General features: G+C 39.0%; 1 protein-coding gene across 1 annotated transcript in view; it reads right to left on the bottom strand.

Moving 5' to 3' along the window:
* SHQ1 (SHQ1, H/ACA ribonucleoprotein assembly factor) overlaps window positions 1-24225 on the bottom strand; it is a 95511-nt gene that overhangs the window by 65850 nt on the left and 5436 nt on the right. The window contains exons 3-6 of the mRNA XM_043886521.1: window positions 22834-22956; window positions 21698-21858; window positions 14282-14394; window positions 7729-7856 (exon numbers count right to left, since the gene is read on the bottom strand). Of these exons, the coding sequence (XP_043742456.1) occupies window positions 7729-7856; window positions 14282-14394; window positions 21698-21858; window positions 22834-22956 (525 nt within the window). The remainder of the gene's footprint in view (window positions 1-7728; window positions 7857-14281; window positions 14395-21697; window positions 21859-22833; window positions 22957-24225) is intronic.

Below are 24225 nucleotides of genomic sequence, written 5' to 3'. Positions count from 1 at the left end.
AGTTAATATTTCTGTAACTGCTAAACTCTGAACATTATTTCATAGATTTGTTTGGCAAATCTATGGATTTGCTCTCCTATAAATTACCCATATGTTTTGCCCAGTTTTTTTTTTTTTTTTTGGATGGCTTGTCAAATATTTAAGAACTTGTCTATTATGGATTCAAACCCTAGTCATCTCTCCAAATCTACTGCATCTCTACTGACTCTGTTTAGAGGATCTTAGGTCACTGAATTATTTATGTCTGTGTGTAGTCCAATATGTCTATCTTTTTTTTTTTTTTACCAGATTGTGAATTTATAGCCTTCAGTAAGGTTTCCCCAACTCCTGAATTGTCCATGGAGTCTCTCAGCTTTTCTTTAAGAGTTACTGTTTCCTCTTTTAAATTTAAGTCTATAATCTATCTGAAAGTTACTTTTTCATATTTTCAGATTTTGGTTAATTACAGATGAGGAGTTAATTGTGCCAGCACAGTCTGCTCAGTAAGCCATCTTTTCTACTGTATTGAACCACTAACTTTATCAAATAGATCTGCTGCTTTTCTTGCTAAATACTACTTCCAAGCACTTTAGGTATTTGTCACCTGCAAATACAATATTTTTCCCATTCCCAATAAATTATCAACAGAAGAGAGAGACACTGTCTCTTTTTATATATCAGTCACCTTACCAAGGGTTTCTCAGGTGGCGCTAGTGGTAAAGAACCCCCTACCAATGCAGGAGACACAAGAGACGGGGATCTGATTCCTGGGTCCGGAAGATCCCCTGAAGGAAGGCATAGTAACCCACTCCAGTATTCTCGCCTGGAGAATCCTATGGTCAGAGAAGCTTGGTGGGTTACAGTCATAGAGTCGCGAAGAGTTGGACAGGGCGGAAGCAACTCAGCACACACACACATATAGGCATATAAAATGTACATACAGACAGATCCAAAATACAGTGGCTTCAGTAAGACAGAGGTTTCTCTCTCACACTGCTACTCGGAGTGAACGGTCCAGAATGGGTGAGTATCAGCATCTCCACTCTATGACTTCCATCTATGGTCCAAGATGCTGTTTCGGGTTTTAAAATTTTCCAACCAATGGCAAAGTGGAAGAAGAAGAGGATGACAAACACCTTTTTTCTAAGGAATTGATCCAGAAAGTGCACACAGCACTTTCACTCACTTCCTATCATTGAGGACTTAAGTCTTATGACCACTTCCAGGGGCAAAAAAAGGCAGGAAACTTGGCCACTAGCTGAGAGGGCATGAGCTCAGTTTTAACTCAGGAAGCCTCTTCTTGGTGGAGAAGAGTTAATAAAAGCCACGTGTTCTTGACACCTTCTCAGAAACCAAAAATTATTAAACTGCCTTTTTAACATTCCCAAGTCACTCTCTTGATAGCCAGTTAAGTCCCAGCCTTTCTGTCTCCGCTCAACAAAAGACTGCCCTTCTGCTCATCACAACTGGGCAAAATCCAGAAGGAAAAGAATATGATTACTCCCACATAATGGTCCCTTTTCACATATAGTTTTCATGTCTATACTCTCTTAGGAGCCTTAAGTTTAACATGGCTTCTTTTTGCTGTAAGGCTTCCTTCCAGCAGTTTTTTGCAGTCTGTTCTCTTGGGGAAAAAAAAATCTTAAACACCCTTACATCAAATTACTAGAAGCAATATTCCTTTATTTACTAAAATACCGTTAGTACCCAAAAAAAAAAAAAAAAAATGACAGGATAAGACATAAAATACACTATTTTTTTTCAGTCATGTTAAAAAGTCTATGTTCAAAAAAATTTTTTAATGTATTTGTACAAGCATTGTTTGCATAAACAAGTAACTATATGAATGTATTTAATTTGCTGGCCAGCAATAAAAAGAAATGTGTATATTTTAAGGTTGAATAATACAGGTGAGCCTAACACAGTTAGGAGAAGCACTCTTTAAAGACTGACTTCTAAAAAAAAAAAAGATTGACTTCTAAGAAAGAAATTCATGTGACAGATCAACTGGGTGCTGACTGTCCCATTACAGAGCTCATATGAAGATTTTTTTTTTTTTTTTTAGTTCTCCCACTTTATTGCTCCCAACCCATCTCCCTCCACCCTCGTGCACACAGGCTCAGTCATGTAACCCCATGGACTGCAGCCCGCCAGGCTCCTCTGTCCATGGACTTTTCCAGGCAAGAATACTGGAGTGGGTTGCCATTTCCTTCTCCAAGGATTTTTCAATTTAAAGAGAAGCTCTCCGTTCACTTAAAGTGGTCTGATGTGAGGAAACTGTAAAAACGAACATGTCTTCACTGCATAAAGAACACATATCTGACAAAGTACTTGAAGACCCCTATTACTCAGCAAGAACCCCTGAGAAGGTATTCCCTTAGGTACAGTTTTGGAGATGTTCATTAGTTTAGCAAACAGGAAAGTGCCAGGTGATTGGGACAACAGTATCTCACTACAGAAAAGCCTTTAGACCATAGCTGGCTAAGAAAGACCTCTGCTTCCATGGAATTCTGAATCACAAGGTAAGTGTGCCCAGGACCAGTGAACAACGTACCAAATCATTCACACACACATTTATTCCTTGCTCCTAAGTCATCACACCTGTATGTATTCAATGATTTGTAGAGGTAGACTTGGGAACTATGAGCTCTGATGTTGTATGACCCACAGATAAGTCTTTCCATACATCACAGATAATTTCCATGACTGTACACACAAGGCTGACCTGAATGTACTCTTCCAAATTCCTGAACGCTGTGTGCCCCTAACCTTCCCTTACAACACAACCACCTTTCCCTGGGTGGTTTGAGCTCCGGTTTGAACTAAGTAGTTCATTAATAATACACAGAAGTATTTAAATTCTGAAATTCAAGCAAAGAAACCAGAGATAATAAATAACAATAACAACAAACCGGGAAGTCAGTAGAGAAACCCAAAGTCTGAGCTCCCCCAGGCCTTTCACATTAGAGCTATAAATCATATCACCCAAAGGGAAACTTGGGGAGGTTTGCACACAGTCAGTTCTAACCAAAGAGCAGCACCACAAATAACTACAGTCGCGGTACCAATGATACTTGGATGCTTGCCACCACAATTAACATTTGTCAAGCATTCGCGTGACTTTAGCTACACGACATAGCAGCTTTGCTATCCAGTTCATAACATTTTGGTTAATTATACTTCTGTAAACAATCTACAGGGTTTCCCAGGTGGCTCAGTGGTAAAGAATCTGCCTGCCAATGCAGGAGATTCGGGAAATGCAGGTTCAAACCCTGGATCGGGCAGAACCCCTGGAGGAGGAAACTGCAACTCGCTTAAGTAGTCTTGCCTGAGAAATCCTGTGGACAGAGGAACCTGCCGGGCTACAGTTCAGGGGGTCGCAAAGAGTCAAGTAAGACTCAGCAACTGAGCACACAACAACAAATAATCTACAGTCAAACAAAAGCCCATCTCGGGCTCTATTTGGGGAAGAAACTGGTGCCTTAACACAGAAGCAAATGGCCCAAGACCACCTCCCATCAATACATTTGAAGACCGCCAAGTGGTTCCCATCAAAGTGGAAAGTGACTTTGTCACTTCACTTCGAACATCATCTTTTTTTAATACTTTTAAATCTTCTTTGTTGCCTAATTCCCTTCCCAAACATCCTTGTCCTCTCTGGGTCAACAGATCATACATGATCTGGCTCCTGTTAGAGAAATGCAAATCTATTCCATTGTACACTTTCTGGAAAAAGATCAAGGGAATCAGAAGAAAACGTACTGCGCTCAAACCCTTGGCCCAAATGGGCAGCCCCACAGTGTTGCAGCCTGCAGGGCTGATGCTGAGAGTTTAGCTCCACAAACACTGGTGCCAAACAGGATGTCCCTGCTAGGAAGTTCACCAACTATGAGTGTTACGTGGTGTCATAACAAGTAATCATGTGCCAAGATTCTTGGGCTGAGATTAACCGCCGAGACACAACATGGGAAATGTGGTAAGTTCATCTCGTGAAACCAGAGCTCAGTGGGAGCACGGTATTTAACACTTCCATTTACAAGCCTTTCGGGAGGAAGATCCAGATCATTGCAGAATTGAAGACGGCAAGGAAAGTCTCCGTGTTGTAACTCAGAGCGACAATGAATATGACAAATGTGATAACTGAGGCAACGATAGGTGACAAAGTTTATCACCTAAGGCTTAGCTGGAAATCAAGACAATACAGCTTAATGTTTTAGGAGGAGGAGGAATCCAAGATGCACCCCTCACCTGCACTGTTGTGTCTGCTGGAAATGTCGCCCTGCAATAACAGACAGGAAGAAGAAGGCCTGGGAGCAAAGAGGGGATAAGAGGAAGACAAGGAAGGGGGAAATTACAGCAGCAGCATGCTGCTTGAATGAGCTGAGAACTTCAATGTTTATTTTTTGGTTTATTTCTTTTCTCCCCTATTTGAGCCTGGTTCGACGCATTTCAATGTGTACCTCCAATTCTGGATGTCTCAAAAAATTGAACAAGAAAAAAAAAAACTGAAAGAAGAATCATGTTAACAAAGAACTTGCCCTTAAAGCCATGTAAATGTACAAAAATTGTCATTTCAAAAGGAAGCCAGTCAATTCCTGGCTCTCCTGCCATTGATTTACTCTGTACTGATAATTTCTAACACTTACAATGTGCTAAGATTTTAAGTAAATGGTCTAGTTCAATCCTCATGACAATTCTGTGAGGTAGATACAGGATTCCCACAGCAACTCAGAGCAGTTGCAAAGTCACAAAGCCAGCCTGTGGAGGAGCAGGGCATTAAACCCTGAACCCCCTATTTACCTTACATCTTAGACATAACCAAGCTTCCCTGACAGCTCAGTTGGTAAAGAATCCACGTGCAGTGCAGGAGACCCCAGTTCAATCCCTGGGTCGGAAAGATCCCCTGGAGAAGGGAAAGGCTACCCGCTCCAGTATTCTGGCCTGAAGAATTCCATGGACTGTATAATCCATGGGGTCGCAAAAAGTCGGACACGACTGAGCGATTTTCATAGGCATAACCATTACTTAGTACATTTACAAGACCATCTATACAACACAGAACTCAAATTTCTCTACCTTTACCACATGCCCTTGTTGTTTTTAAAAGTGATTCTTAGAATAAACCACTGTAACAGTTTAATGGACTGGGAATGAGTCTGAAGCACAGGTCTGCATTACACACCGCAGAGAGTCGGAGGGACAGCGGTTAAAGGCACCAACTGGCTTATCCTTCTGTTAAAATTATACAGAGAGGACGGCTGAGACAGAAAACAGGACCTAGAATACACTACAACCGATTAAAGCAGAGCACATTAAACTTTAAATTAAAGGTAAATACCATCTCGATTTTTAAGGCAACTAGCTCACCCTTGTGGACAGAAAACTACACAACCACCAATTCCTTCCCAGACAGCTTCAGTAAGATACTACACCAAAACTGGGGAACTGACTCAAACCAATAGAAAGCATTGACGATTTAAGTCTGAACAAACTTTCTGAGCAGGTCTATATGGCATATAACTATCTAAATGGTGGTAGCAATCCCATGCCTGAAAATTCCCCTACATGATACGGGAAGTCTCTGAAAGATTCTTAAACATAAATCAAATATAAAACCAAGGATTTGCTGAAAACAATGTAACAAGAATCATTATTTATAAATGAGTTTCCGTTGTGCCGGAGAGTCAACTCCAAAAAATTATAGTGGCAATTTTTCAATCTGGTAGAGACCACCTAAATTCTAATGAAACCTAACTACCAAAATATTTACTGCAATATTTATTTTACTCTACAAATATTTGTTGAGTACCCATTATATAACAGGCTCTTTCGAGGCTCTAGAAATAGAACAAATAGCAAGCTACTACATTTCTATGCAGAGGATCAAAATACTGTGAAGCAACAGTTTCTTCAGAATGAGTAGGCAAAGAAGGTCACTGCAGAACCATGTAAACACCCCGAATGTCCACAAGTAGTCAACAACCCAAACAGTCACCAGTTATGACACAAAATCACAACAGAACACCAGGCAGGTATTAAAAGCTTCAGGTAGAACTGTAAGCATTGATGGAAGATATACAACATATACTATAAAGAAAGCAAAGTGAGAAGAGAGTGTATGTGAATCTATGTGTATAAACTTCTAAAAGCAAATGCTTACATGTGGGTATATGTGTTTAAAATACCCCAAATTGTTAACACTGATTATTTTCAGGAAAAGGAATTTGAAGTGAGGAGATTCTATGTTCCATTTCATGCACATGTGCATGTGTTTGTGTGTGTTCCTTTCATTTAAACACTGAATTTTTTTTGGAAGTAAGATCGTTCACTCTCAAATAATGCATAGGATGGATTTTTTAATACATGTATTTTTATTATATAATTTTCAAGTGAACAGCATTAAAATTCAACATCTGCATATACTACAAAGTGATCATCGCAACACAAGTCTAGGCATGATATTTTTAATATATAATTAAAAGCCAAATCAGTGTAACAGAAAACAGTAGCCCACTATTCTTGATCTATGTGAAACTGTTATAATTCTAATTCACACACTTAACACACCAACCTCCCACTTAGAAAAGGTGCTAATAAAATGCGTGTGTGTGTGTGAGTGTTCAGCCATGTCCAACTGTTTTGTGACCCCATGGACCACAGCCCACCAGGCTCCTCTGTCCATGGCATTCTCCAGGCAAGACTACTGGAGTGGGTTGCCATTTCCTACTCCAGGGAATCTACTCAGCCCAGGGATTGGAGCCATATCATCTCTTGTGTCCCCTGCATTGGCAGACAGACTTTTCACCATTGCACCACTTGGGAAGCCCATTAATAAAATGCCCGTCTAAAACTACAACTCAAATATTTGGTTTAATGTTAAGCATGGCACAGTCGTCTCTTGTGGCTCATAAAATCCCCTAGCTCAGCCTTCTTTGGTAAAAATTGCTCTCTATAAGGTACAGAAAGGAAGATAGCTAGTCCTGCTTCCACATGAAACCACTTGTGAAAAAACTGGGAAGAACTTATCAAATTTATTCAACAGACAAAAGGATGGAAAACTTGGTCTTTTCTCACCATTATTAATACTCAAACGCCCTTACCACAGAGGAACATTCAGATCCCACAAGCAGATTATTCAACAACTACACAAGTCCTGTATGTTTATGTCCCTAAATTTGATAAAAATATTTTAAAAATTAAGAAATTTTAAAGAACCCCAATGATTCAAAAGTAAAACATATTCCAGAAGAATTTTCTGAGACAAATAAGTATAACTACTGTGTGGCATTTCCCAGTCCCGGGTGAAGCTCCTATTTCCAAAATTAGCAAATCAAAATAATATCTTCACTCCATATGACAACTACAATTGTGTGTTTAAGAAAGGCAGTATGTGCCACACTCTTGTCAGCTTAAACACAAATGTTACCGCTTACTTTTTCTTAAAAAGCAATTTAAAATGTAGGTATTTTGAAGTACTGGGCTTCTACTTCATTGGACTAGATGTGTACAGCAATAAGCAGGTTTTCAAATCCAGTACTTAGTTTGTGTACAAATGTAATTATGTTCATTGTGTATATATTATACAATGAGCACACGTAATGTAAGTATTAAAGGCTACTTACTATTGTTTAAATGCAAATGTTCATATCTCATTTCTTTTTTATCATGTTAAATAAATGTTGATGTTCTTAAAAAAAAAAAAAAAAAAGAAAGGCAGTATGCAAATGAGTCTTATTTTGAGTTTCTTACCTAACGCAGCAAGATTTTCTTCCTCCTGACTCTTTCCCAAAGAGGCCATCATTTCTGAATATAAATCAGTCCACCAAGGATTATACTCCAAAACCTTTTTAACTGCCTCATCTTCCATAAAGTCAGCTCTGGGGAAAAAAAATATATATATATATATGAAGAGACTTGTTACATAGAATTGGGCTGGTTTTCACTGTTTAAAATTTTACCTTAATTTGTCATATTTGTACTGGAAATACAGACTAATTCAAAGTACATTTCAAGGCAAGACTGAGCACTGCTATTACTTTCACTGTGGTTACTAATCATCATAAATGAAAAGTAAGCCTCAGACTAAAGGGATATTTGACATTTGTGATCTTTTTAAACAGAAAGTTCAGAGAAGACCAGTCCCCTCTAAAGTCCTATGTCCTATACCACAGTTATGTGGGATGAAGCAAATCTGAACACACAATGCTCATGAAGATTAGGCCTTGTGCAAAGTTTGCAAATATTACACATTTTGATAAGATTATAATAAATAGTATTTTAACTCCACCACCACCAACAACAAAATAAACACATGAGAATATTTAGGATATCACATAATCACAGAGGTCTCTCTCTCACATACACACACACATCTCATTTTTTAGAATGTGCACTCATGTTTCCTTCCAAGACGCAATCTATTTAGCTATGCTAATCTTTATAGACCCTAAGTCAAAACTATTGCAAAAGATAAAAGGAACTTTCATAGAGAACAGAAAACTACTTTTCCTGTACTTTACTTTCTCAGTTTTAACTAGAAAAATAACTGCTACATTCAAAATAAACTCTTTGAAGACACTTATTCAGAAACTATGCTGTCTTACAGCTTCCCAGGTGGCACTAGTGGTAAAGAACCCACCTGCAAACGCAGGAAACAGAAGAAACGCTGGTTGGATCCCTGGGTCGGGAACATCCCCTGGAGGAGGGCATGGCAACCCACTCCAGGATTCTTGCCTGGAGAGTCCCATGGACAGAGGAGCCTGGTGGGCTACAGTCCATAGGGTCACAAAGAATTGGACACAACGGAAGCAGCTTAGCATAGCACACACAGCACAGATACTATCTTATATTGAAAGTTGGAAATTGGATATTTCACTGATATTTCAGGTAACTAGAACCTCAAGACACTGGTTGTTTTGATACATTGGATTTTCTAGCTCATAGTTTTAATACTTTAAAGACGTTAATAGACTTTAAAGACTTTCAACTGAGATACTGAAATCTTTTAAAAATTAGAACGATCACAGATAACTTACTGAGCTCTTTGGATGTGGCAAGCACTGCACTAAGTGCTTTTCATTCATTATTTCCTTGAATACCCACACCACTTCATTAGGCAACGGGTGCTATTAATGCTCCCCTTTAACATGAGTGGAAACTGAGGGCTGGAAAAGTTGGATATCAGGGTTAAGGTCAAAGAACCAGTGAGAAGTGGGGCCAGGATTTGGACCCATTTAAGTCTTAGTCTGAAATCCAAGCTATTAATCAATATAAACATTCCATTTTTATGAGTGAGGAAATAAAACACATATTGGACAAAACTGAACAGCAATTATCTTGAAAGAGTAATTCTCAGTACCAGTTCCTGTCAGCATCAGGCTGTTGCCCAGGTCTCTGGCCTGGACAGTTAGGTGGACCACAGCGCCCTCCGCAGAGACAGGAACACAGGAGGTTAATAGACTCGACTGGAGAGGGAACGGCTTCTGCTCTGGGACGTGTTATTTGAAGTGTCCTTGTAGGACAGACAGAAACTTGTCCCACAGGCAGTCAGATATGCAAACCTGTGCCCAAGAGAGACACACAGAAGTCCTGAGCATTCACACAGTTACTGAGGCGAAAGAAGAGGACAGAACACCCAGGGTGAAGTGGCCACATGAGAGGAAAGGGTGTTGAAAGCTGAAGCACCAAGGACGTTTAAGTCAAGGGTAGAAGAAGAAGAAGAGCCCGTCTGAAAAGATGCTGTTTTTTCCCCTAGGAGAAAAAATAATAGGGGGATAATCCTCTTATAAAACAGTATCTCTGCAAACCCCTCAAAAAATTCAAAACATTTTGAGTAAAATCTCACTAGTACAGTCCCTCATCTAAACAGCGATGGTTCATTCCTTGTGATGCCCAATATCTAGGTCGACTGATGCTCTACTTTCCAGAATAAATTATTTTCAAGTTTTTAAAATGCCATGAGTTCAATGGGCATTCACTGAGCGCCCTCTCTGTGTGGCGTAAGAGAAAAGACCAGTAAGACTCTTGCCCTGTCCCTCAGGGCACCACGGTTCAATGGGAACAACAGACAAAAACACAGAATGTTACAAAACAATGCAGTGAAAACAAGATGAGCTATAACACATGAGCACGTCCTATGCCACGCTGGAAGCAAGGGTGCCAATTGAGCCCAGCCTTACAGGATAAGTCAAAGTTATTCAGGGAAAGCAGGAAAAGGGGAGACAACAGCTGGCAAAGGGAAATTAGGAGTAAAAACTGTGTGAGAAGCGGTGTGGTACAGGTGGGGAAACGCAAACATTCATCACCGTCATCATATGAAATGTGGGCACGGGGTGGCAAAATAGACGCCACAGAGGCAGGGAGCATCCAGATCACAGAAAACTCTCTATACGTGCTAAGGAGTTAGGAGTTTATGCTTTAGGCAAAGGAGAGCCCAGTAAGGCCTTAAGCAGATTTCCACTCTCAGCAGACACTGCACTGATGGTTTTATGGTTGATGGATCTGCAGAAGAGCAGGCTGGAATGAGGAATGCCAGCTGGGCAGTTAGGGGACAGCTGCAACAAGCCAGACACAGATGAGGGCCAGGGAGAGATGGAGTGAAGCAAAGCAGAAAGAGATAAATGGTACAATTTCAGGATTGAGTGGAAGTGTGGAATACAGAACAAAGTCCAAGGCGAACCCCAGGTTTTCAACCTGGGTGACTGGGATCAAATAAAGGGCATCCTACCAAGCAGAAAATTCAGGAAGATTTTACAGGTAAAATGATGCATTCGATTTTAAACATGTGGAAATAGAGGAGTCAGTGAGATGCCTAGTTGCTCTCTAAACCCTTCACCTGGCTTTTCTTCATAGCATTCATCACAATAGAAATACTTTTCATTTCCCCACTGGAGTGTAAGCCTCATGAGGGCAGCTACCATGTATTCCCACTCTCTGCTTGCTGTCTGCAACACTGCCTGGTATGGAAGTCATTCAAACAAATATTGGTAGAACAAGCAAGTACATACATGAAAGAATGAATAAGTGACATTTTATTCCAGAGCTTTTTCCTAAGGTTGCTATTTTGAATAAAGAACCACACTGGGAAGGAGGTGAACCTTTCTTTTCAGGCTTCTAATTACTACTTGTCATTTTGAGATCTCCTCAATAAATCCAGGAGCTTGATCATTCTACCATCTTCTTTACCAAATGTATAGTGCTGAACATTACAATTTTACATGACTCCCCAGATTAAGAGGTATAAACAATCATATATAAAATAAATAAGCTATAAGGACATATTGTACAGTACAGGGGATAGAGTCAACATTTTATAATAACTTTAAACGAAGTATAATCTATAAAAATTGTGAATCACTATGTTGTATACTTGAAACTAATACAAAATTGTAAATCAACTACACCTCAATTTTTAAAAATAAATAAATAAATAAAAGAAGGTCTTCTCTTGGTCCCAAAAAAGGCACTTCAAATGCTATACAATCATTGTTGTCCCTTTTCTTATCTCGTAGTTATTTTGAATGTTAACTAAATTCTTTTATTTTCTCCAATAAGGAAATAAGGGAGGCTTTATGAACTGGTTAAAGTAAAATATATGCCAACAATTAAAAAACAATTTGCCTGGGAAGGAAAACAAAAACAAAAACCAGGCTCAGCTAGAGAAATATGGAAACTATAATAAGCAAAAAAAGGACTATTAACGAATGTTTCAAAATTCCTTCAACATACTTTACTGTAAAAATAATACCAAATGAAATTTAAAATGGCAAGAAATGGATAATCAAAAAAAACAATGGATCATCTTTATATGCTCAGCATTCTGCTGGGCTGCAAAACTTATGGGGGGAAAAATCACACTGGCATCCAGATTTTACAAGAAAGGATTTTTAAAACAATAATAACCTGAAGTCATTTACATGCACCTTTGGAATGTATAAATTTTTGTATATAGTCAATTTACCTCACTGTGTTCTGCCTTAGGGTGAAATTTAAATTAGTTTTCCTTAGCTACTGAAAAACCTAACATGAAGAGACATCATGACTTGTGAGGGCAAGTCAAACGACTTGAAAACGCCATGTATTATGCTAATGTAAAATATACTATGTATTACACATGCATATCACATTACATACATATAAATTCTAATACAATACATGCAATGTATTGTCTTCATGGTAGGTAAGAATTTAAAATAAACCTTTTCTTCCACTGTAGTAACCATTAAGAATGACAAAATAAGCAGTGATTTTTAATTGAAAATTTAAAAGAATTTTACTTGCACTTCATTTAATTCAACACATTTGGGTGAATCAGTCAGCTAATATAAACAATGAGTAAAACAAAAATGACAAATAACTGGTCTTATTTCTACCAGCTTCCCTTATAGCTCAGTCGGTAAAGAGTCTGCCTGCAATGCAGGAGACATGGGTTTGATTCCTCGGTCAGGAAGATCCCCTGGAGAAGGAAATGGCAACCCACTCCAGTATTCTTGCCTGGAGAATCTCATGGACAGAGTAGCCTGGCCGGCTATAGTCCAAGGGATCACAAAGAGTCGGACACGACTTAGTGACTAAACCACCACCACCATTCTGACCAGAAAAGTCACAAAGAATCTTTACCTCCTGACTCTCACCCTCCAACTTGCCCAAGACTGAATTTAAACCGCTCATGTAAAAAGAACCCTTCCTGGAGTAATGCAAAGAACATTTCATGCATTCTATTAAAGAAAATGTGCTTCTGGATAAAGACACAGAAGGTAGAAAAAATAAGGGCTGCTTCTAATATCACACTGCTAACTATACATTTCAATTTCCTAATTCTCTCAGGCCATATCACTATTCTTCAAGTTTTAGAAGAAAAGAGATAGGCAGTTCAGCTAATTAAGCTCCCTCCCACTAGAAATTTCTGTCTTGTAAAGCTCAATCTGTTTTCATGCTTGTCCAGGAAATTTGCTGACAATGAAATTTCCGATTTAAATATTCAGTATGATTTTAAATGGGTTTCTTCAAATTATTCTTCAGTGGACATTTAAAATCACTATTGGAGAGATAAAGGTAATTAGAAATGGCAATGTAAATGGAGTTGAATCTCTCAGATGTCCTCCAAAATACAACCCACCCTGCTCTTACACAGCTTCCCTGAGGATGTCGAAGAGTTCCACCATTCATCATCACATATCACTCAACCCATTTGCACATCACAAGATATAGTTCTGCCATTCCAATTAGTCTCCCACTGAGTCACAGGAGATAGAATGTTAATCACAAGAGCAACAGCAGTTAAACTGAAAGTGTACATGAAAAGGAAATACAAAATGACAAATGGAAAGACTCTTTTCAAGTCCCAGATGAGTCACTTAGCAGTGGTGTGACCTTCGGTGAATCCCTTAACCCCCCTTCCTCACTGCTGTGAAAACTGAAATAATCACACAAGAGAACTCGATAAGCTGAGAGCACTATACAAGGGAATATGATGATGATAGCTGCATATGCAACAGTTTAGAACCTGCTGGCCCAGAGTATGGGAAGAATATTAACTGAGGTCTACATCAAAACACAACTGACATCCTACGAAAGCTGTCAAGTACTCACAGAGGCCTGGGGACACTCACTTCCTTGCAAGAAGTGCCACTATTCGTAATCAGTGAGACACATCACAGTCTTTCCAAGGTAAGTGATTATTTACCTACCCCTTAGTTTTGTTCCTTCAACAAATGTAAGCCCGACAGAGACACATGATAGCTCAAGACACAACTGATGCAGGTGGGAAATAAAGCAAAACTTAAAATCAGACTGTATTTATATTCTACCCCAATAAACAGTTATTTGTTCATTTGAAATGGATCCTCGATTACAGGTGCTAGTGGATAAAAGTGTTGGGAAAACCCATTCCTAGATCAGCCAAGAAATGCAGTACACGTAGATTCAAATTCTTAAAGAAACTGAAATGTGTTTTTATTCATATATACCATTAATCACAACAGAGTCTTCTGAAAAGAATGGTATGTATTCTCAGGAATGCAGTGTTTTATTTTTAAGCCTGGAGAGCAAAAATCTCAAAGAAGAACATTAAAAGATTTCTGTGGTGTGCTGGAATGAGGTAATGAAACAGAGCACCTTACAAAGATCATGGAGGTATAACAGCTGTAGGTAAATTTAAAGGTCAATTAAGGTTGTGAGCTATCACTCATTTCTGGAGTCCAAAAAGCACATGCCTAACACAGTCAAAAAGGCACTCAAAATTTTTTTAAATACTCAATCTCAAGTAAATTATTTAAACCTTAAAAAAAACCTCAATACTTACAGATAATGATCAGGATCAAACTTGGCCAGCTCAGCAGCCAGGCGTTTCTGCCTTCGTTCAGCAGCAGAGGTGAAATCTGGATCCTTAATATCGATAACATCACTCAATTCATCCTAAGAACACCCAGGAAAGAAAGAATAATTGCTGTCTCCTATTTGAGCTATGAGAAATCTAATTTTGTACAAAATGCCCAAACACAAGAAGAATCTAATGGATCGATAAGTCATTATACCACCTGTGACATTTAAATTCAAATCCCGCAAATGTTTGTTAAACATCTACTATTTGCCAGGCCCTGTCAGAAGCTTTCACATCAATTATTTCATTTAATCCTTACAACAAACAAACTGATTAACATGGATTAAAGCTATAAAAGTTTAACATGAAAACCAGAACAGAATAAACCTCTGCAAGCAAACAGGAACATTTAATTCTCCATTTATTCCCCCATTTACTCCCAGAGATTTAAAAATTATGAAACAGCAAGTTGAAATAAATTTCTAGACTCAAGATGGAGCTGCTGCTACCAGGGGTGCCATGTCAGCAAATCAAAACTTAGATAACTTTCATGTCCCTGTAAATACCCCCCATGAAGAGAAATTCAGTCTTTTTAGTCAATCCCCCAAGGCCAAGCCAACTTTGGACTATGTCCTTATTTCCTTGCCCCTTTTCATCTCTGACAAGAATTTTTAAGGACAATTTTAGTAGACGTAATTTCCACTTGAAAATTAAAAAATCTAATCCAAAGTAAAATTCAACATTACCACAATCATCTTCCCCTGGATGAATACATACTGATATAGAGCATGTTTTCCTAAGTCCAACTCTACAAAAAACACCTGTATTAGTAAAACCACCTATAATTCTTATGGTCTTTTTTCTTTTGACTAGAATTATGAAGGAAAGAAACCTCGTACAATACAAAATATTTCTAAAGCTCTTTTTTCTTTCCTCAATCTCCCTATTCCCACAACCAACTGCAAGGGATAAGTCAGCAAACTGGAAGCAGCTTGAAGACTATTGGTTGAAAAGAAATCAAGGGAAGTAACTTGGTAGAGGGTTGTGAAGGCAAACTGTTAAAACAGACTTGTAAATAGAATAATTGGTTGGTGACTGATGCGCAGGCTTAAGGTCAACAGCTGTGGCACAGCAAAATCACTACAATGAAACCAGCTATATGGAATCTGCCAGGGACACAGAACTCTCCACACCATCAGAATTTCTGCAATTAAAAAAAAAAAAAAAAACTCCAAAAAAAACCTCTCAGCCCTACCACAATCCATTGACCTAAAGTAACATCAGCTATGGTTTTCCAGTAGTGATGTACAGATGTGAAAGCTGGATCATAAAGAAGACTGAGCACCAAAGAAATTGATGACTTCCAATTGTGGTGCTGGAGAAGACTCTGGAGAGTCCCTTGGACTGCAAGATCAAATTAGTCAATCCTAGAGAAAACCAACCCTGAATATTCATTGGAAGAACTGACGCTGAAGCTGACGCTTCAATACTTTGGCCACCTGATGTGAAGAGTCAACTCACTGGAAAAGCCCCTGATGCTGGGCAAGACTGAAGGCAAAAGGAGAAAAGGGTGGCAGAGGATGAGATGGTTAGGTAGTATCACTGAGTCAACAGACATGAAATCTGAGCACACTCCAGAAGATAGTAAAGGACAGGGAAGTCTGGCCTGCGGCAGTCCATGGGGTCGCAGAGAGTCAAACACAACTTAGCGACTGAACAACAAAACATCACCAACATTTAATGTAAGCACATCCTAGTAAAACGAAGGGGCCCAGGGGCCCTTTCATTTTTGGAAGTCACATCCAGAATATCTGAATACTTCAGAGCACAAACATTCTGGGGAAAAAACAGATCCTCAAACTTGGAAAAATCTACATTCCAAGAGTTCTTTTACAATTTACTTTTGGGAGGCTCAGAATGAATTTTCCTAAAGATACATGATTATAAATCATAGTTAGATTCTCTGGGCAGCCCAGAAATGTACTCAATTCAAAATAAACTGGAGACAGAGCACTCGCAATACAGAGTTCAGAAGCGTGCAGGCAAGGCTTCCAGGGGAAAACTTTCAGAGTTCTAGTTTCATCTGTCAGAAATCTCTCTCCCCTGAGCAGGACAACCTGGACTCTTCCTCACTCCTCTGCTTCCTCACCTGCCCGAAATCACCTCCTCAACCTCAGAGACAGGAGGGGCAGTGAGACAGGCCTTGGGCAGCGCCGGAGGGGCGGGGAGGTGTGAAACGGGAACAAACTAAAAAGTGAAGTTAGCTCGGAGCAGTGAAATCTAAGGCATCTGTCAAACAAGAGAAAGGAAGACAAGAGGATGAGAAATGACACAGAGCAACAGGGCGAAAATGATTCTTGTTATTGTTTTGTTTTGAAAGTACTGCTAAGGTCAGCACTGGGAGAGCTGTCTAAAGATGGGCAGTGCCAAGAAAAGGTCATGTGGGATCTAAAGAAGGCTAATGTGAGCTTCAGCAGAGTGAAGCAGAGACTCTCCAGAGAGAAAATGAAGAACTGTGTGCCCATTAGGCCAGTAGGTCTCCTGGAAACAGCAGCTTCAGGTCCCCAGTGTAGCTGAGAGAAGGAAAGGGCCGGCAGGCCAGCATCCTGCAGCTTCTGGCAGCAGTGGTCCCGGGAGCCTGCTGGGGGAGTCCAGAGACTAGGATTGTTGCTGCTGGCAGCCACTGACGCCAGGAGCCTGGTCAGAAGCCCTGACTTGGAACTGCCAGGGCAGTTTTCCAAAGGCGCCCTGCGGCTGGCAGAAATTTCAGAGAGGAAAGAGAGAGAGAGTGTGTGTGTGTGAGCGTGTACACATGTGTATGGGGGCAGTTTTCCAAAGGCACCCTGTGGCTGGCAGAAATTTCAGAAAGGAAAGAGTGGGCGGGGGGGTGGCGGTGTGGGTGAGCATGCACACGTGTATGGGGGCAGGGTGGCGACAGAGAATTTGTTTCAGCAAAAATAATTTTATTTCCTTCTCAGTATCAGTATAAAATACAGAACTTCACAAGCAAACCCTGTGCAAATGGCTGGTGGGAAATAAATATGAAAGACTATACACTATCCCCCAGTAAAGGGTTAAATAATTCAATTCAGACAAGATATCTGGGTACTGGAATTATGGATGATGTTTTACTTTCTTTCTTACATTGTATCTTTATAATGAATATATATTGCTTTTATCATCAGAGAAAAATGAAGCTGTATTTCATTTATTGGAGGGTGGGTGGGAAGAGACTATAAAAATGCTAATAAAACATGAGTCAACAAAACTTTATGGATATTTTCTCATCCAAAGGCAGAACCAGAGGAACTGTAAATGGTGGTTTCTTAAACACATCATGTAAAACAGAAAATATGTTCTCAAAGTTCTTATTTATGCAATAATGGTCTCAGTTTCCTCTGGCTCGTTTACTAGTAGAAAAAGATCTTGGGGATGACGTGGGGTGGAGATAAACTAAGAGTTTGGTACTGACATACACACTACCACATGTAAAACATAGATAATCAACAAGGGCCTACTGTAGAGCATAGGGAATTATAGTCAACATTTTCTAATAACCTATAAGGAAAAGCATCTGAAATATACATGTATATACACACATATATGTGTGTATGCATGTATAACTGAATCACTTTGCTGTACACCTCCTGAAACTAACACAATATCATAAATCAACTATACTTCAATTTAAAAAATTAAAAAATAAAATTTCTAAAAATAAAAAGAATTTTTTTACAATCCATAAAAAAAGGTCTTACATGTTAATCTCACATAATTGCTCAGTTTTTAATTGCATGATATGAATGCCACAAACAGAACAGTTATAAATGCAATCGAACTCTGCAAGTAATACCAGTTACGTAAGATTCCTGTGGCGCGATCACAGAAAACACATGTACCTTAATACCCCGAAGACAGCATCCTTTAATTACTGGCATCTTGATTCACACATGATTTTCAAAAGTTCTGATATTTCCACACTTTCATGAAGGACACCGCCGACCTCACATTTAATCCACATGAGAAAACACAATATTCTTTAAAGACTATACATTGGTTTGTCCAGTGGTAGAATAAGCATATACAATAGTGACGAGGCCACAAAAGAATGATGACGTGCAGCCCAGCCCAGTGCCTCTCAGGGACACACACAGCAGCTGCTAGCTGTCACTGAGGTCCATGGTCTATCCAAGTTCCCCAGAGAGAGCTGAGCTTCAGGATTCACTCTTAAGAGTTTAGAAAAGTAATGGTGCACACACAATCCATGTGTTACTTAATCCCCTCTTGGGGCAATACACCGTATTTTAAATTCATTGCTATTTCTATAGCAAAATCTTTGAATATGCACACTGAGTGGGATTTTTTTTTTCTTGTGTTTTTTTTTCCATTTATTTTTATTAGTTGGAGGCTAATTACTTTACAGTATTGTAGTGGTTTTTGTCATACATTGACATGAATCAGCCATGGATTTACATGTGTTCCCCATCCCGATCCCCCCTCCCACCTCCCTCTCCACCCAATTCCTCTGGGTCTGCCCAGTGCACCAGGCCCGAGCACTTGTCTCATGCATCCAGCCTGGGCTGGCGATCTGTTTCACCCTAGATAATATACATGCTTCGATGCTATTCTCTCAAAACATCCCACCCTCGCCTTCTCCCATAGAGTCCAAAAGTCTGTTCTGTACATCTGTGTCTCTTTTTCTGTTTTGCATATAGGGTTATCGTTACCATCTTTCTAAATTCCATATATATGCATTAGTATACTATATTGGTCTTTATCTTTCTGGCTTACTTCACTCTGTATAATGGGCTCCAGTTTCATCCATCTCATTAGAACTGATTCAAATGAATTCTTTTTAATGGCTAAGTAATATTCCATTGTGTATATGTACCATAGCTTCCTTATCCATTCGTCTGCTGATGGGCATCTAGGTTGCTTCCATAGTCCTTAGCTATTATAAACAGTGCTGCGATGAACATTGGGGTGCACATGTCTCTTTCAGATCTGGTTTCCTCGGTGTGTATGCCCAGGAGTGGGATTGCTGGGTCATATGGCAGTTCTAATTCCAGTTTTTTAAGGAATTTCCACACTGTTCTCCATAGCGGCTGTACTAGTTTGCATTCCCACCAAAAGTGTAAGAGGGATTTTTTAAAAAAATTATTGAAAAACTCCTATCAGCTCTGATCAGGTCATGTCATCAAACTCAATATAAAAAACTTTTAGTTTTAGAACTTTTTGTGATCCCTACATTGTACATGTGGGGTTATACACCTGCACTGTTAATAGTATTGCTATTTACATTATCCTTTAGAATGTTCTCAAACGCATTTTGTTTTTCCGTCTGTTGAAGACAAGAGGCATTCAAATTGTTTATAATAGCAAGATTCAGAGGGATGCAGTCAGGAAGAGCTACAGGAGGGCTCCAAAAATGTGAGGATGATTTGCTTGTGTTTTTTTTTTTTTAAGCTGGGAGACAGGAATCTAGAGATTCAGGGCATTAGATAAGACATTCAAAGATAAAAAGAATATTGATTAATAACTTTTCTCTTAACTCAACCTAAACTACTAACTTAGTGAACATTTTCAATAGATACAAAGAATTTCTGACCTCCCAGGGACTTGGCCTGGGCTTGCATCATGGCAGTCCTGCATCTTCTCAGCAATGTGGCAGAAACCCCTTGAGAGGATCTTCCCTCTACGGTGGCAATAATGAAGAAACCAAGTTCCTTGGCATCAAACAAGCACTTTCAGACTGAATGTACAATCTGTCCTTAGCCTGCAGGACTTTTCTCTGATTCATTTATAGCTTTAGACAGGTAATCCCAAAAAGATTAACCACAGACTACTCTCTGCCAAACAACTGAGGTCCATTTACTGTAGTTTCGGCTGTAGAAAAAAACTGATTCTATTCTTACTACCTAAGAGATAACCAGGAAATTTGGTGAGGGAGAAAGAATATGGAGAAACCATAACTCAGCAGAAAAACATATAAGGCGTTTGAATGAAGCATCTCATCAGTATTATTTGCTCTTAAGTAAATCCCAATTTTGTTCCCTTTAAGAAGTTTTGAGAGCATTTTAAATTTCTTAAGGGCAGAAGCCTTTCTAGCATGCTAATCTTTTTTATTTTTCAAGAGTTTTCAAATGTAGCATCTCCGTAAATTTTCTAAACAACCGTATAAAGTAGGTGAGCAAATTCATCACTGTTTTACAAAGAGGAGACAAAATTTATTTGTGGTCAAATAACTGGCCTGAATTCCAAATTTAAACAGAGGTACAAGTAGGACCAAAACATAGATCTTTTACCTTTCCTTAGCAGACTCAAATATGTCTTACTATAATAAACCACATACTAAGCAGGTTTAGCATCCTCTACCCAGAAGGGATGAAGTTAAAATAAAAAACTGTTTCATCACATGCTTCTTTCATTTAAAAAAAAATTAAGGGGACTCCCTGGCAGTCCAGTGGTTAGGGCTCTGCACTCTTACCGCTAAGGGCTGGGGCTCTATTCCAGTCAGAGGGAAAAAAAAAGAAAGAAATGAGCTATCAAGTCATGAAAAGACATGAAGGAAACTTAAACACATATTATTAAAAAAGAAGCCAATCTGAAAAGGCTACATGTTTACATGTTGTATGGTTCCAATTATGTGACATCCTATTAAAAAAAAGAAAAAAAGTAAAACTAGACCAAAAAGTTCAATAAGTAAATAAATAAAAATTTTTTAAAGACACCAACTATATTGCTTTCTATAATACAACTAAAGTAGAAAGTAATCCAAAATCTCCATTTCATTCATGAAATAGAATTTCCTACATTGTCTGAGGAAGAGAAAGAGTGATGTTATTCCTTTTTTAGCCTAACCGACCAAAGAGCAGATTTTAACAAAAGATTCCATTCAAACGCCACAAAGAGTAAATACAGAAAAGTGCCTACAGTACACTAAAAACTAAACAATTTGATCAAAAGACGGAAACCCCTTCTCACCAGGAATATTCTGCCTCATTTACATATAAAACAGAAGAGACATCAAGCCAGAAGTAAACAATTTCCATTTTTTAGAAGTATAAGACATAAAGCTTTTCAGGAAGTATGAGGAGAGAGGGGTTCTGTTCTGTACTTTGGAAACTTCATGTCTAAAATAACAACTGCAGTGGAGAAAGAAGAAAGTACCAGGACATCTTTCATGTGTAAGCACAAGAGACTGGGCAACACAAACAGTGACACGGAAGGAAGGGAATGTCTGTGTAACGATCACATACGAGGAGCTGCGGTTTGCGCTCTAAATACAACACCTCCTACAATCTTCACAAAAAACCTCCAGGTATGAGCAGAACTGAAATTAAACTAGGCAAATGGTCAAACCCTTGGTATACACCAAGGTCTTTTAGAAAAACATACCTGCAACCGCTGAAACACTCCTGAGCGTAAGTTTCCAAACCCGTAGCGGCAGTTCGGATTCAAGGCACTTTCTGGTACCTCTTCATAGGGGGACTGTTCAATTTCCCAATCAAACTCATCATCATCATCTTCCACTCCTTCCTCAGAAACCTCAGACGCACCTAAATATGTAAAGTACTAGTTCATTAAAGCACTAGATTTCCTAGGTACAACTTGAGGAAGAAAAAGTATAGGGAAAAAGTGTCTGCCCATGCACCCCAAAAGAATAATCCTGCTATTCTTTTTTTTTTTAATATGTTAATGTATCATACTAGGTTCATGCTGGGTATACTACATAATAATTTGATGTTGGCAAACATACAAAATGATCATCAACTGTCCCCATATAAAGTAATTACAGTACTATTGACCTTATTCCTTATGCTATATATTACGTCCCTGTGGTTTCCTTATTATAAAACTGAAGGTTTGTATGTCTTAATCCCATTCACCTATTTTGCCCAGCCTTCACCTCACTATTCTTACTAGACAAAAAAAAAAAAAAAAAGGATCCAAGCCAAAGTTCCATCTATGGTAGGATATATAAATAATAACATGATAAAAACAAACAGACCTCAGCTATACATGGATAAATCTCACAAAAATGTTACGTGAAAAAAGCTAGACAACAAAGATCATTTACTGTATGGATTATATATATATTGATCCAATTCAAAAACAAGCAACACTGAAGGTAGTGGTTACCTTGGAGAGTTAGGACTGAGAAATAACCAGGGTAAGATTCCAGGACGTGGGAGATGTTCCACTTCTTTGACCTGGGTGGTGTCTGCTTTCTGCTTACACTGAATTGTAGGCTTCTGATTTTAGCTCGAGGCCAATATTTTGCCAAACACAGAGATGCTGCGACAATTGGTCCCAAAAAATGACTGACCTACTGGTTTAACAGAGTTGTTTATGTCTTAAATTAAATGTCAACAAATGAACTATTTTCATATGGTGCTACATGATCTCCTCATCTTGTCATCTGAAGTATTTTCTCCTATTTCCTATGTGCTATATATCCCTTTTACCTGAGAAACACACAGCACTCCAAATATTCATTTACCTGCATTTCCTCCCAAATGCAATAAACATACCTATCTCTTCCACAAGTGGTTTTGCAGTCCTGGATTTTCTTGGTGCCAGCAGAGCAGTTAACATGTTCAGCCCTTCAAAATGTTGGCCAGGAGTTTCTTTGGGCAACCGAATGGTAAAAATTCCTTAAAGATAAATGGGTTCTATGCTTAGCTAAATTAAAATACTCAAACACTTCAAAAACATACCTAAGAAATAGACATCTCAGAATTATAATTTTATTTCATAGAGCTCCAAAATTATGCCCTTATTACATAGTTAGTTAATAAAAATCAAGACAGGAAAAGGCTCAAACAAGGTTTTTCAGAACCACTGATTCAGCTGTCCCCTCAGAAATTAATCTGTTAAAGCTGCAAAATGCTTAATCTTACCCAATATCACATTCACCTACAGATAACATTAAAAGTTCAGGTCAAAAACACAATGGCCTGAGAAGGCAATAGGTTAAAGTCAACTGTAACTACTCATAAGATTTATTTCTAGCCTGGGGGGAGGTGGTGAAATCAAGATATCTAGTTCTATGAAGAACAACAAACTGTGGAAAATTCTTGAAGAGATAGGAATACCAGACCACCTAACCTGCCTCTTGAGAAACCTGTATGCAGGTCAAGAAACAACAGTTAGAACTGGACATGGAACAATGGACTGGTTCCAAATAGGGAAAGGAGTATGTCAAGGCTGTATATCGTCACCCTGCTTATTTAACTTACATGCAGAGTACATCATGAGAAACACTGGGCTGGAAGAAGCACAAGCTGGAATCAAGATTGCCGGGAGAAATAACAATAACCTCAGATATGCAGATGACACCACCCTTATGGCAGAAAGCAAAGAACTAAAGAGCCTCTTGATGAAAGTGAAAGAGGACAGTGAAAAAGTTGGCTTAAAGCTCAACATTCAGAAAACTAAGATCATGGCACCTGGTCTCATCACTTCATGGGAAATAGATGGGGAAACAGTGAAAACAGTGACAGACTTTACTTTTTTGGGCTCCAAAATCACTGCAGATGGTGACTGCAGCCATGAAATTAAAAGGCACTTACTCCTTGGAAGAAAAGTTAATGACCAACCTAGACAGCATATTGAAAAGCAGAGACAGGCTTCCCTGGTGGCTCAGATGGTAAAGCGTCTGCTCGCAATGCGGGAGACCTTCGATCCCTGGGTTGGGAAGATCCTCTGGAGAAGGAAATGGCAACCCACTCCAGTACTTTTGCTTGGAAAATTCCATGGATGGAGGAGCCTGGTAGGCTCCAGTCCAAGGGTCGCTAAGAGTCGGAAAAGCAGAGACATTACTTTGTCAACAAAGGTCCGTCTAGTCAAAGCTATGGTTTTTGCAGTAGTCATGTATGGATGTGAGAGTTGGACTATAAAGAAAGCTGAGTACTGAAGAATTG

The sequence above is a fragment of the Cervus elaphus genome, chromosome 24 (genome assembly GCF_910594005.1).
Source record: "Cervus elaphus chromosome 24, mCerEla1.1, whole genome shotgun sequence".
Taxonomy (NCBI): domain Eukaryota; kingdom Metazoa; phylum Chordata; class Mammalia; order Artiodactyla; family Cervidae; genus Cervus; species Cervus elaphus.
Note: the sequence above shows the minus strand (reverse complement) of the source record. Positions and strands in the feature narration are given on the sequence as shown.